The sequence below is a fragment of the Ovis aries genome, chromosome 16 (genome assembly GCF_016772045.2).
Source record: "Ovis aries strain OAR_USU_Benz2616 breed Rambouillet chromosome 16, ARS-UI_Ramb_v3.0, whole genome shotgun sequence".
Lineage (NCBI taxonomy): Eukaryota > Metazoa > Chordata > Mammalia > Artiodactyla > Bovidae > Ovis > Ovis aries.
Genome location: NC_056069.1, coordinates 17,025,785 through 17,040,703, shown reverse-complemented (window position 1 = coordinate 17,040,703; position 14,919 = coordinate 17,025,785). Strand labels below are relative to the sequence as shown.

The following is a 14,919-nucleotide window of genomic DNA, read 5'->3' as shown; positions in this document are numbered from 1 at the left end:
GTCAGAGCTACAAATTATGTAATGAATAAATTGAGGTTAACTTGATGAAAGTGAAAGAGGAGAGTGAAAAAGTTGGCTTAAAGCTCAACATTCAGAAAATGAAGATCATGGCATCCGGTCCCATTACTTCATGGGAAATAGATGGGGAAACAGTGGAAACAGTGTCAGACTTTATTTTTCTGGGCTCCAAAATCACTGCAGATGGTGACTGCAGCCATGAAATTAAAAGATGCTTACTCCTTGGAAGGAAAGTTATGACTAACCTAGATAGTATATTCAAAAGCAGAGATATTACTTTCCCAACAAAGGTCCATCTAGTCAAGGCTATGGTTTTTCCAGTAGTCATGTATGGATGTGAGAGTTGGACTGTGAAGAAAGCTGAGCACTGAAGAATTGATGCTTTTGAACTGTGGTGTTGGAGAAGACTCTTGAGAGTCCCTTAGACTGCAAGGAGATCTAACCAGTCCATTCTGAAGGAGATCAGCCCTGGGATTTCTTTGGAAGGACTGATGCTAAAGCTGAAACTCCAGTACTTTGGCCACCTCATGCAAAGAGTGGACTCATTGGAAAAGACTCTGATGCTAGGAGGGATTGGAGGCAGGAGGAGAAGGGGACGACAGAGGATGAGATGGCTGGATGGTGTCACCGACTCAAAGGACGTGAATTTGAGTGAATTCGGGGAGTTGGTGATGGACAGGGAGGCCTGGCGTGCTGCAATTCATGGGGTCGCAAAGAGTTGGACACGACTGAGCGACTGAACTGAACTGAACTGAAACAGACTGAGCATTCACTAGAAATCTTTTTGCTTCATCTTACTGATGGCAGCAGTTTTCTTTGGGGCAAATCTACTAAGGTGCAGTTAACAATACAGGAAAGCTTTTAAAACTCCTAGTATTGGAATTTAAAGAAGCAAGTCAAAGAAAGTAAACATGGAGCAAACATTTGCGGTGTCTCCCTCCGTCACTGCTCCCCGTCTCCTTCTCTTCCTTCCTTCAGTTTTCCTTGGCTGTTTAGGAGTGAACAGTTGTTTGATTCTTAGAAATTGTTTTTGGTGCAAATGCTGAATGAATGGTCTGTAAACAACAGCAACAACAAATCAGAATACTAGATGAACAATTGAAAAACATAACTAGGTAGATACTAATTTGCAATTTGTGTTTCTTATATTTTCTAGGTTATATTGTTTGAATTTAAATGACTTCTGGATGGTTTGATTGTGAACTAGCATGTGTTGGGGCCTTTTATATTCGTTTATTTTTATTTGTACAGCGTGGGTTACTCTAGATCAGAGGTTGGCGAACTTTTCCTGTAAAGGAGCAGATGGTAGGCTTCCTAGGCTTTGGAATTTCTGTCCCAGAGATTCAGCTCTGTGGTTGCAGTGTCAGAGCAGTCATAGGCAGTATGTATGCAAATGGTTTCAGCTGTGCTCCAATAAGACATCGTTTATAAAAATAGGGTGTGGACTGGATTTGGCCCATGAGCTATAGTTTGCCAACTCCTACTCTGTATTACAAATTAAAACAGTAATCTCTGGCAAATAGATTCTTTTCTGTAAACATATATATATATATATATATATATACACACACACACCAGGGAAGTCCATATAATTTATCAGAAAATGAAAAATATTACAGTAAAGAGGTAGACTCATATGTTTATCAGTGTAGTTACAGATCTAGTATATTAATGTGTTAGTGAAAGGTGTACACATTTTTTAAGGATTATATATTAAGGAATGCATTGCTCTACTACTGGTAATGTTTTCCTAGCCTTTCATTGTATATAAACAAAATTAAATCATTAGGATGCATTTTAAACGTTTATCATATTTACTAATGCTAAGATACTTTAAAGAATCAAAGTACACATTTCTTAATGTGATTTTCTTAGGGGGCTAGAACTCCTGTTTGGAATCAGTATTCCAAACCTCTCCATTTGGAACACAGGTAGGCAGTCCCATGTATATACCACAGCATTAGGTTTGCAATCATGTTCTGATGATTACATCTTTTCTTATCTGTGAAATGAGGAAAAATAATTTCTACCTCACTTGGTTGTGTGAGCATGAGATGCTATTTGTAAAGTGGTTAGCACATGATGTATATGATTTATAAAGTCTGAGAATTGGTGAGGTTGCCTCGGAAGAAAAGGGCAGATAGAGAACATAGTGTTCTGGGCGGAATCCTGAAGAAGAAATTTTGAGGTCGTGTGAGAAGCTACCAGAGGAGGAAAACCAAGCCAAGAGAGAATATTTCTTAAAGGAGGGAATGGTTAGTTATGTCAAATGTTGCCGATTGTCAGAGTAAGAGTAGTCCATAGTAAGGACTGAAGGGAGATGATGGGAGGGGTTTCAGTGGAGTTGTGAGAACAGGAGGAGGAAGAGAGTAGACTGAAGACTAACTGGGAGTTAAGTGTAGCCTACGAGCGTTGACAAGTTGTTGGAGAGCTTCTGCTATGAAGAGGATGTTGAAGTTGGGCAGCGGTTGGCCAGTGTAGGAATGGCGATCTGGATGTATGATGAGGCTTGAGAGAGTGAGATAATTGAGGGAGGCAAGAAGGGATGGGATTCAGCATGAATGGAGGGTTGTTGGTTTTTTTTTTTTTCTTTTTTCTCCTTTAGATAGCAGGGATATTTCATCTGTTTTAACTGGAGACAGACAGAGATTTCTGTATTGTAGTAGAATAAGATGGGAGGATATTCCATCTCATAACTTCTATTTTCTCAACAAAATATGAAGGATAGTTATCAACTGAGTGTTACGGGCTGGAATGGGAGCATTTAATAAGATGAGAAAGATTTGTGGGGACAAAAGTATAAAAGTTACCTTGGGGAATAGAAATTTGAACTGATACGGAGGTATAAGTTGTTATTTGTTATATGCAAAATGAAATTCTTCAGATTGATTATGTGATTTTTTTTCCCCCTCATGAGTTCTTTGACCCAACATTGTTATTTTTTTTGCTGATATTAAAGTAAATGATTTAGGCCTGGATTTATTGCATTGTAAATACAACATACCACTTGTACAAGTTTTTTAAATTTAATTTGAATTTTAATGACTTATTATAGTAATATATTCACATAAATAGTAATAATAGTATCGAAGATGCAGACTTTCGTGAATATCTATGATAACTATTCTTTTTAACTTGTAGATTGTTTGTTCACATTATTTTGGTTTTTTATCCTGACACGGATCTATTAAAATATCCCATTCAGTTTTCTTCATGTCAGTGCCCCTTTCCATTTCTAGCATTTTTGAACTGTAAGTTAAACAAGATAGTCACTGCACAAAATTTTGATACTTTTATATGGTGTTATAAGATTTAAGAAATAAAATATATTTAAAATTTTTTATGAAGCAACGTGATGTAATACATGTGTACGGTGTTTAAATTCTTTTGCATTTAAATTTAATCTTATATTAATATTGTATGGTTTGTTTCATTTAGATTAAAATCTTTATTTTATTTTTGGCTTGCTGAATCTTTGTTGCTGCATGGGCTTTTTTCTAGTTGAGGTGAGTGGGGCTGCTCTGTAGTTGGAGTAGGCAGGCTTCTCTTGCTGCGGAGCACAGACTCTGGGCACACAGGCTTCAGTAGTTGCAGCTCCTAGGCTCCGGAGCACAGGCTCAGTAGTTGTGGAGCAAGGGCTTAGTTGTTCCTTGGCATGGGGGGGTCTTCCTGGATCAGGGATCAAACCCGTGTCTCCTGCATTGGCAGGCAGAGTCTTTACCACTGAGCCACCAGGGAAGCCCTGTTTTGTTTAGATTTGACCCAACAATCTATGTTCATCTTTTACAGTTTAGCTTTTTTATTTGAAATTTAGTTATGTTCCTATACAGAGCAAATGTTAAAATTTTTTATTTTAACCTAACCAGGGATGCTTTACTTCAAAAGAATTTTTATAGTTGTATGTTTTATTTGTTGAATTGATATATCTTTTTTACTTTGTGCCCTCTCTTTTGAACATTTTTTGGAAAGTTAACATTAAGTTTTAATTTCTCTCTGCAAAGATATAGGTACATACATCTTTGTCTAATTATTCATCAAAGTAGTTAACTTTTCCTTGATGGTAAAGAATTTATAGTGTTTTGACTTTTTCTCACTTGCTCTTCTGTCCAAGTCTTTATTTTTTAATATGAAATGATAAATCATGTACTTTTATTTTTAAGTAGTTTCAATTCTTCACATCTTTTCCCTCTTTGGAATAGCGCAGTTTGTACTATGGAAACTACCTTAGGAAGTGAGAGTGGCAGTGACTTGAGTGGCGTTTTCACTAAAGTAATGATAGTGGAAGGGAAAGAGCAAGCTTCAGATAGACTCTTTTTTGGATCTGTTGAGTCAAAGAGTGTTTTTAAACATCTTCTAGCATTTAGAATATGCCCTCCAATGTTTTTCTCAGTGAAACCTCAGGACTGGAGTGGAGTTTTTCTTTTGGTTTCATGGTTATTTTAAAGATGAATAGATTTTTTTTAACCTTACTTGAAATTTTATTCTTTAAAAATGAAATCCTGTTATTTTTTTTTAAACTGGTTTTTTATTAACATATAGTTGATTTACAGTGTTGTGTTAATATCTTCCATACACTAGAGTGACTCAGTTATACACATACATACAGTCTTTTTTATATTCTTTTCCATTATGGTTTATCCCAGGATGTTGAGTATAGTGCCCTGTGCTATACAGTAGGACCTTGTTTATCCGTTCCATCTGTAATAGCTTGCATCTACTAACCCTAAATTCCCAGTCCATTTCCCTCCTCTCTCCCTCCCCCTTGGGAACCACAAGCCTGTTCTCTGTGTCTGGGTCTATTTCTGTTTGTAGATAGGTTTATTTGTACCATACTTTAGATTCCATGTGTAAATGATATCATATGGTATTTGTCTTTTCTCTTTAAAATCCTGTTACTATTGATCAAGGTAAGGTGTCCAAAGGTATCATTCCTTGTGCTGTTGAGAAGTACTTCATTTGGGGGTGCCTGGTTTTCCCTGTGTAATCCCCTGCCTAGATTACCTGATTTTGACATTTAACATTTGTGAAATATTTTGCGGGCATGTTGTTTATAATTATTTCTAACTTACATAAAACGAAAACTCATTTTCCATACTCTGGGTAAGAAATAGAACAGTGAGAATATCTGTGAAGCCCATGTTTGGCTAGTTTGTTCCATGCTGGGATAACCCACTGTACCAATTTTTTTGTTTTCATTTCTTGATTTTCTTTCTTGTGTTTTTATATTTTAAAAATCACATACATGTGTGTATCTCTAAACAGTATATTCTAACTTTTTATGAATTGTATCATGTATGTTCTAACTTGGTTCTTTTGCTTCCTGTTTTGAGATTGATCCATAGTGATGAGCCTAGTGGTGTGACTGTAACGATTCACCCTCTCATTTGCCACTTTGTTTGATGTTCAAATAATGCAACTCTGAACATTCTTGTGCATGGCTCCTGGAGCAAATGTATAAGACCATATGCCCTAGTATACCTTTCTGCCTAGAAATAGTTCCAGGTCATAGCTATATACACATATGCATATTCAGTGTTACTGGATAATAGCTGTTTCCCGAAGTGATTATATCAGCTTGCATTGCTGTCAGCATTATGCAGGTTACTGCTTTATAGCTTTGACAGTACATGGTATGTCACGCTTAATACTTTGCTGATTGATGGGGTAAAATTATACCTTGTTTCGGTTATAATTTATATTTTCTTAATTACTAGTTAGATATCTTTATATATTTTATGGTTGGGTTTATTGTCAGCCATTGTATCCTGTGTTAAATATTTGTTCATGTGTTCTGTCCACTTTTCTCTGGACTTTTTAAAGAAAATATCATTCCCTTGTCAAGCATATATATTGAAAATAATCTCCCAGTATGTAACTTTTATGTTTTAACTTATTTTGAGACAGCTTTTGGTACATAATAGTTGTTAACTTTAGTGTAGTTATATTTATCAGTCTTTTTCTAGACTTTTTCTAATCTAATGCCATAAAAATCTTTTGACCTCTTGTAAAACCTTACTTTTCTCATATAAATCCTGGAATTAATTTCTGTATTTTGTATGGAGGAGAGGTTTGGTGTTTCACCACAAAAGACTGAGTAGTCCCTTTAAAAAAAAAAAAAAATTTTCTGTATTGTCTATTTTGCTTTCTTCCTTCAAATGGGACAGTTTTTTAAATACTTAAGTTGTATTGTTAATAGCTTTAAAGGCTGCGAAAGGTGATTTAATCATCTTTCTTTCCCCGCCTCTCCCTTCCTAGGTTAGTGACTTTGGAAAACAGCCCATGTATTACACCAGAGTTGCTTCGTATATTTCAGAATATGTCACCACTTCTAGGTAAGTTTTAAAGCATAAAATTACTACTGTTCTACAGGCAGCTGTGAATTATACCTTCCATTTTTAATAAACCTTTGATTTTAAGAAATAAGTTGGGTAGTATTTTAATAGTTTCTGAATTTTTTTCCTACAGTATACTCTTTAGAACTATTTCTGTGTATTAAAGAGCAAACACTAAATTTACTTAATTGAAAAAGTCATTTCATGCTGTCAGTTGTTCATAAATGAGCTCTATGCATACTTCTGATTTAGCTAAGGAACCACCCAAATAAAGATTATTAAATATTAGAAAAGCATTTGTTGTTTGTTGAGGTATTTTTTATGTATGGGCTTGAAATAAGGAAGCTTAATTTTCTTTTTTAAAAGCTCTTTATTCATTCAGGTCAGGGTTAGTTGTTGGGTCTTAGATGTGGCACGCAGGGTCTGCACTGTGTGATTTTCATCACGTCTTGTGGGATCTTTTGTTGTGGCGCATAGGTTGCTCTGAGGCATGTGGGGTCTTAGTTCCCTGACCAGGGATTCAACTCTCTGCCTCTGCATTGCAAGGCAGATTCTTAACCACTGGGCCACCAGGGAAGTCCCTGGAAGCTTAATGTTTTGAAGCAACACGTTTGACAGGTAGCATCAGAGAACTAGACACTGTGCTAGGGTTAGGCTCTTTAGTCTCTGTTAGCTACCATGGATGATAGGTAGTTTGATTCCTTTCTGAACGTGAACATGTATTCTGATGATGCTTAACCATAGAAAGCCAATGCATGTCTGCTACATATTGGCTACCATTCACAAGTATGTGATATCTTAAATTTATAAAAGATTACTGTCTGTAGAGTTACTTTGTGTGTAATTTTTACCATGCAGATTCACGTTTAAATCGTATAGACTATTTAAGAGTTGTATATAGTGCTATTTACTGGCCTTTTGATTCTTTTTTCAGTCTGCAAACTACTGCCATTTAGAAACATTGTTTATTTACAAAATGTAAAAATTGTTTATGTTTATTCCGTTCAGAGTTCCCAATCTTTAATACTTACCCAACGAAGTGTCTTTAAACTCCTTTCTTTTGAGGAATCTAGTGCATTGTAAGACATTTAATAGCATCCTTACAACCCACTGGATCCTAGTTTTAACAGCCAAAGTTTCCAGACATGGCCATATGTCCCCTAGAGGGCAGAATTGCCCATGGTTGAGAACATTTGAATTAAATTATTCACAGTCTGAAAATAAATGCAGGTCTATTGCATGGTCAACTCCTCTTGCTATTTGGACCAGAAAGAAAGTGAAAGTGAAGTCGCTCAGTTGTGTCTGACTCTTTGCAACCCGTGGACTGTAGCCCACTAAGCTCCTCCGTCCATGGGATTCTCCAGGCAAGAATACTGGAGTGGGTTGCCATTTCCTTCTCCGGGGATCTTCCTGACCCAGGGATCGAACCCAGGTCTCCCACATTGCAGGCAGACGCTTTAACAATAACTTTTTTTTAATCAGAGTTTTACTAGGAACTCATAGATAACAATGAACAGTGTTCAGTATACTTTAAGATAAATTTATTAATTTTAGGGCTATTTTTTTTTTTACTATTACTATGTAGTATTTGTTTAAGATAGCATTCCTTAGTATAAGCTGTACTTGGCTTGATGGAGGCATGGAAAACAGTATAAAGTGACCTAATTGCTATTTGCTTGTATATATTTATCTAGAAATAGCTTTTAAGATATCTGTGAGAAGAGATGGGAACTGTGGTTTTCAAAATCAAATCTTTTTTAAATATTGTTTTCTTCTTCATAGACCTTGGTAAAATTTTAGATGGCAGTGATTTAGAAATTATACTTGGTGACATACCTGGAATGTAACCATTGTGATTTCTTATTTAAGTGTAGACCCTGCTGCGATATTTATCACGGTGGTTGCCAAGTAGTTTTCTGTTCATTGTTTGTCTGTTAAACAATGTGCCCAAGTTCAGACTTGACTGGACTTGCTCCTTAAGGAGAAAAGGACAGTGTGACGTTTTCATAAGGATGACTTTATCCAATATAATTGTCTATTGTTTTATCCTGACATTTTGTCTTCTGTTGTGAAACGCCTTCCCTGGTGGCTCAGATAGTAAAGAATCTGGCTGCAATGCAGAAGACCCGGGTTCGATTCCTGGGCCCATAGATCCCTGGAAACGGCATTGGCAAACTGCTCCAGTGTTCTTGCCCATGGACTGAGGAGCCTGGCAGGCTCTAGCCCGTGGGCTTGCAAAGAGCCCACGACTGAGACACTAACACTTTCGTATATTTAGGTGACAGCCTTTGTTATTTCTGCCTTTGCTTAGCATGATAATGAGTGGGTTAGTCTCTGTCCCCTCTACTTTCTCATTTTAACTAATATATTAAATCCTAAAATATACAAAGTAATTCCTTTGAAACATTTTGAATTTGGGGTATGTTTTCATCTACTGGTGAAAATATAGGTGGGTTCAGTTCAGTCAGTCAGTCATGTTCGACTCTTTGCGACCCCATAGACTGTAGCACACTAGGCTTCCCTGTCTATCACCAACTCACCGAGCTTGCTTAAACTCATGTCCAAGGAGTCAGTGATGCCATCCAACCATCTCATCCTCTGTTGTCCCCTTCTCCTGCCTTCAGTCTTTCCCAGCATCAGGATCTTTCCCAATGAGTCAGTTCTTTGTGTCAGGTAACCAAGTATTGTAGTTTCAGCTTTAGCATCAGTCCTTCCAGTGTATATTCAGGACTGATTTCCTTTAAGATTGACTGGTTGGATCTCCTTGCAGTCCAAGGGACTCTTAAGAGTCTTCTCCAACACCACAGTTCAAAAGCATCAATTCTTCTGCGCTCAGCTTTCTTTATAGTCCAACTCTTAACATCTATACATGAGTACTGGAAAAACCATAGCTTTGACTAGATGGATCTTTGTTGGCAAAGATACATCTCTGCTTTTTAATTTGTTCTCTAGGTTGGTCATAGGTTTTCTTCCAAGGAGCAAGCATCTTTTATGGGTCATTCTCATCTAAACAGAATATCTTCTCACTTTGCTAGGATATGCGTTACGTAAGAACCCAGAGCCTACACTTTCGCCAGGAAACATTTTTTAGTCTGTCCTATTGAAAGTGCATATGATTTCTAAAATAGTAGCAATACAAAATGAAAAGTTTTAGATATAGATGATATGTTGGGATCATGTTTTGATTTGTATAATTAATACAAATAATCTATATTCTGTTTTATCATTATTGTTTGTGATAAGACATGTAAAATAGCACTGCATAAACATTTGATCATACTCAATTTTAACAAAATGGTTTTTTGCTTTGCACTTTGAAAGGAATACCTAAAAACAATATTATTTTCCTATACTATTCTGGTAATAATACTTTTAAGAACATTTTCTATGTGTAGGTTTTTCATGGGGGAGTGGATTTGAATAACAAAGCCCAGGAATTGGGAATTATGATTTCAAAGTATAACAGGCACTCTTTTAAGTAGGGTTACATGTTCAATGTCAGCACAGTAGACACTCAGTAAATGCTGATTGAATGAACCCATTTAAGCAGATGTCAAAATATGATGGTAAAATGATTCAGTTACATGCAGTTTGTCATGCTGGTACTAGAAATTTAATTTGAAATGAAAGGTTGGATTATGAGGTTATTTTCTGAAAGGAAAGAAAAGGGAGCTTAGTGTTTTCTAAGTTGTTTTTAAGTAATGGGAAGTATATGGAAAGCATTAAGTTACAGGTTAATGCCAGTTTTTAGATAGATATTGATATACTAGCAGTCAGAATAGCATTCAGAAAAGGTTTATAAAGAAGGGCATGTAGCTTAGCTTTAAATTAATTGCTTCATTTAAACTGATATTGAAAATTAATTACTTGGTTCTTTATTATTATTATTTTGGCAGAACTAAGTTCAGAAAGTGTCAGAACCTGCTTTAAGATCATCAATGGTTATATCTTTTTATCATCAACTGAATTTTTACAGGTATGTTGTAGCTTTTGCATTGTTAGAATTTATATAGTTATTATTTGATTGTGTCCTCTTTGAAATCAGAGATCTTATTTTGAAGCTTTTTCAAAGTTTAAAAGATTGATATTACTTTGGTTGGGGGGATCGTCATAAGCACTGCCCACTGCAGATGTGATGCAGTTCCATGAATTACATTATTTAACACAGAAAATATGCTCTACATATAAATATATCCTTACATTGCTACAAAAATTAGAATAGGAGTAAACTGTATTTTTATCTCTTAAACCTTTCCTACAGAGTTTTAATTGAAATTTTATATACTTAGAGCTTTAGTATCTAATACTCAAATAGATTATGAGTCCCCAATTCAATATTTTGCCTTTTTTGATATCGCAGATATATTCATATGTATAATTTCCTTTTCATTGCATTTCAGACCTATGCAGTAGGTCTGTGTCAGTCCTTTTGTGAACTACTAAAGGAAATTACTACAGATGGTCAAGTTCAAGTGCTGAAGGTACTGTCATCTTTCTAATGAATATTGTTTTAAGTTTTCCATCTGTATTTTGTGAGATTGGACCTTCATTTGGGTTTGGATGATTGACAAGAAGGGGAAGAGTAATTCTAGACAGAGTATTTTCTTTTAGCAGTATTAAATTGGTGTTAATACTTCTGGACTAGAGATTGGAAATCTGATTGTGCATATAAGTCACCTGAAGATGTTGTTAAAATGCAGATTTCACATTTCTGACAAAGTGTCTGCTGATGAGTCCCCAAAGTCTCCCCCGCCCCTATCCTGAGACTTCACTTTGTGTGATAAGGCTTTAAAAACTTACAAATTACCCAGAGGGCGGTGATGTCTGATACTTCTCACCTGTCCAGTTAGTTCACCTGCTTTTGGGACACAGTATCCCACTATAATTTGGTACTTTTAATTTAGATTATATGTTGAATTTAGAGTACCAAGTTTGTATGAATTGTGTATAACAAAGAACCAGTGTTGCATCATTACGTTGTATACCTGAAGCCAATATAGTGTTATATGTTAGTTATATCCCCATTAAAAAAAAAAAACAAACCTGATAGGCTATGAGTTAATTTTTATGCATTATATCTTTATGGAATCACTATATCTCTAATATATTGTATATAGTTGTATAATTAAGAACAGGCTCAAGTTATATATACATCTACATATTAAAGATATAAATTGTATAAAATATATATACTTAGATATAAATATTTTAAATATATGTTAATATATCTTTACATGTATGTGTGTGGTTCACACACACTTACTTTGTATGGTACTTTCTGAGAAGGTGTACTTGTTAAAAGCGTCTATTTTTTGTTTCTAATTTCTTAGCTATGTTTTAAGTCAGATATGAGAGCTGAAGAGGAGTTATTATAACATAGCCAAGTAGCATTTTCTGTGTGTGAAAGTCCTGGCTTTAGATCCTAAAAGCTATTTGATTTCCTCCCAGTGAAATGAAAATGTGTTTTCCCCTAAAGGTTCATTGTTAGAAATGACATCGTTAGAAATAACCACAGTAATCAAAGCAGCAATCCATAGTATATTTCAGGAAACTAAGTGGGTATTAGTTTGTATAGATAGTAAAGTCTTCTTTCATGTTAACCAACCATTGGAACATATTCAAGCATCACACTGTTTAATGTGCTGTTCTTCAGACATTTATTACACACTTATATGCTTGTATAAAGCTACAGATATCTGTGTTAATATGCATGTTAATTTGATTTTCAAATGGCTGCATTTACTATCACTGCTGATTATTCATTTTCACCATGTGGGTCAGTTCAGTTCAGTCACTCAGTTATGTCTGACTCTTTGTGACCCCATGGACTACAGCACACTAGGCCTCCCTGTCCATCACTAACTCCCTGAGCTTATTCAAACTTGGGTCCATTGAGTCGGTGATCCCATCCAGCCATCTCATCCTCTGCCGTCCCCTTCTCCTCCAGTCTTCAGTCTTCCCCAGCATCAGGGTCTTGCCCAATGAGTCAGTTCTTTTCATCAGGTGGCCAGAGTATTGGAGTTTCAGCTTCAACATTAGTCCTTCCAGTGAACACCCAGGACCTATCTCCTTTAGGGTAGACTGGTTGGATTTCCTTGCAGTCCAAGGGACTCTCAAGAGTCTTCTCCAACAGTTCAAAACCATCAGTCCTTCGGTGCTCAGCTTTCTCTCAACTCTCACATCCATATATGACTACTGGAAAAACCATAGCCTTGACTAGACGAACCTTTATTGGCAAAGTAATTCTCTGCTTTTTAATATGCTGTCTAGGTTGGTCATAACTTTACTTCCAAGGAGCAAGCGTCTTTTAATTTCATATTTGCAGTCACCATCTGCAATGATTTTGGAGCCCCCCAAAATAAAGTCTGCCACTGTTTCCACTGTTTCCTCATCTATTTCCCATGAAGTGATGGGACCAGATGCCATGATCTTAGTTTTCTGAATGTTGAGCTTTAAGCCAACTTTTTCGCTCTCCTCTTTCACTTTCATCAAGAGGCTTTTCAGTTCCTCTTCACTTTCTGCCATAAGGGTGGTGTCATCTGCATATCTGAGGTTATTGATATTTCTCACAGCAATCTTGACTCCAATTTGTGCTTCATCCAGCCCAGTGTTTTTCATGATGTACTCTGTATATAACTTAAATAAGCAGGGTGACAATATATAGCCTTGATGTACTCCTTTCCCGATTTGGAACCAGTCTGTTGTTCCATGTCCAGTTCTAACTGTTGCTTCTTGACCTGCATATAGGTTCCTCAAGAGGCAGGTCAGGTGGTCTGGTATTCCCATCTCTTTCAGAATTTTCCACAGTTTGTTGTGATCCACACAGTCAAAGGTTTGTCGTAGTCAATAAAGCAGAGATAGATGTTTTTTTCCTGGAACTCTCTTGCTTTTTCGATGATCCTGCGAATGTTGGCAATTTGATCTCTGGTTCCTCTGCTTTTTCTAAATCCAGCTTGAACATCTAGAAGTTCACAGTTTATGTACTGTTAAAGCCTGGCTTGGAGAATTTTGAGCATTAATTTGCTAGCATGTGAGATGAGTGCCTTAGTTTGAATATTCTTTGGCATTGTCTTTCATTGGGATTAGAATGAAAACTGACCTTTTCCAGTCCTGTGGCGCAGCTGAGTTTTCCAAATTTGCTGACATATTAAGTGCAGCACTTTCACAGCATCATCTTTTAGGATTTGAAATAGCTCAACTGGAATTCTATCACTTCCACTAGCTTTGTTCTTAGTGATGCTGCTTCCTAAGGGCCACTTGACTTCACATTCCAGAATGTCTGGCTGAGTGATCACACCATCGTGATTATCTGGATCATGAAGATCTTTTTTGTATAGTTCATCTGTATATTCTTACTATCTCTTCTTAATACCTTCTGCTTCTGTCCTACCATTTCTGTCCTTTATTGTGCCCATCTTTGCATGAAAAGTTCCCTTGGTATCTCTAATTTTCTTGAAGAGATCTCTAGTCTTTCCCATTCTGTTGTTTTCCTCTATTTCTTTTCACTGATCACTGAGGAAGGCGTTCTTATCTCTCTTTGCAATTCTTTGAAACTCTGCGTTCAAATGGGTATATATTTCCTTTTCTCCTTTGCCTTTCACTTCTGTTCTTTTCACAGCTATTTGTAAGGCCTCCTCAGACAACCATTTTGTCTTTTTCTTGGGGATGGTCTTGATCACTGCCTCCTGTAGAATGTCACGAATCTCTGTCCATAGTTCTTCAGGCACCCTGTCTATTAGATCTAATCCCTTCAATCTATTTGTCACTTCCATCATATAATCATAAAGGATTTGATTTAGGTCATACCTGAATGGTCTAGTGGTTTTCCCTACTTCAATTTCAGTCTGAATTTGGCAATAAGGAGTTCATGATCTGAGCCAGTCAGTTCCTGGTCTTGTTTTTGCTGACTGGGTAGAGCTTCTCTGTCTTCAGCTGCAAAGAATATAATCAGTCTGATTTCGGTGTTGACCATCTGGTGATGTCCATGTGTAGAGTCTTCTTTTGTGTTGTTGGAAGAGGGTGTTTGCTATGCCCAGTGCGTTCTCTTGGCAAAACTCTATTAGCCTTTGCCCTGCTTCATTCTGTACTCAGAGGCCAAATTTGCCTGTTACTCCAGGTATTTCTTGACTTCCTACTTTTGCATTCCAGTCCCCTATAATGATGGAGAAGGCAATGGCACCCCATTCCAGTACTCTTGCCTGGAAAATCCAATGGATGGAGGAGCCTGGTAGGCTGCAGTCAATGGGGTCACTAAGAGTTGGGCACAACTGAGCGGCTTCACTTTCACTTTTCACTTTTCACTTTCATGCCTTGGAGAAGGAAATGGCAACCCACTCCAGGGTTCTTGCCTGGAGAATCCCAGGGATAGGGGAGCCTGATGGGCTTCTGTCTATGGGGTCGCACAGAATTGGACACGAATGAAGTGACTTAGCAGCAATAGCAGCCCCTATAATGGAAAGAACTCTTTTTGGGTGTTAGTTCTAGAAGGTCTTGTAGGTCTTCATAGAGCCATTCAATTTCAGCTTCACCTGACCGTGTGAGTCAGATGTCAGCAGACTTTTTGTATAGT

General features: G+C 36.8%; 1 protein-coding gene across 5 annotated transcripts in view; it reads left to right on the top strand.

Moving 5' to 3' along the window:
- IPO11 (importin 11) overlaps positions 1-14,919 on the top strand; it is a 189,203-nt gene that overhangs the window by 95,964 nt on the left and 78,320 nt on the right. For all 5 annotated transcript variants that reach the window (XR_006056504.2, XR_006056503.2, XM_004016947.6 and 2 more), the window contains 3 exons: positions 6,274-6,350; positions 10,247-10,326; positions 10,751-10,831. Coding sequence is in view for 3 of the 5 variants with exons in the window: in XM_004016947.6 (XP_004016996.1) it covers positions 6,274-6,350; positions 10,247-10,326; positions 10,751-10,831 (238 nt within the window). In the remaining 2 variants the exon portion in view is untranslated. The remainder of the gene's footprint in view (positions 1-6,273; positions 6,351-10,246; positions 10,327-10,750; positions 10,832-14,919) is intronic.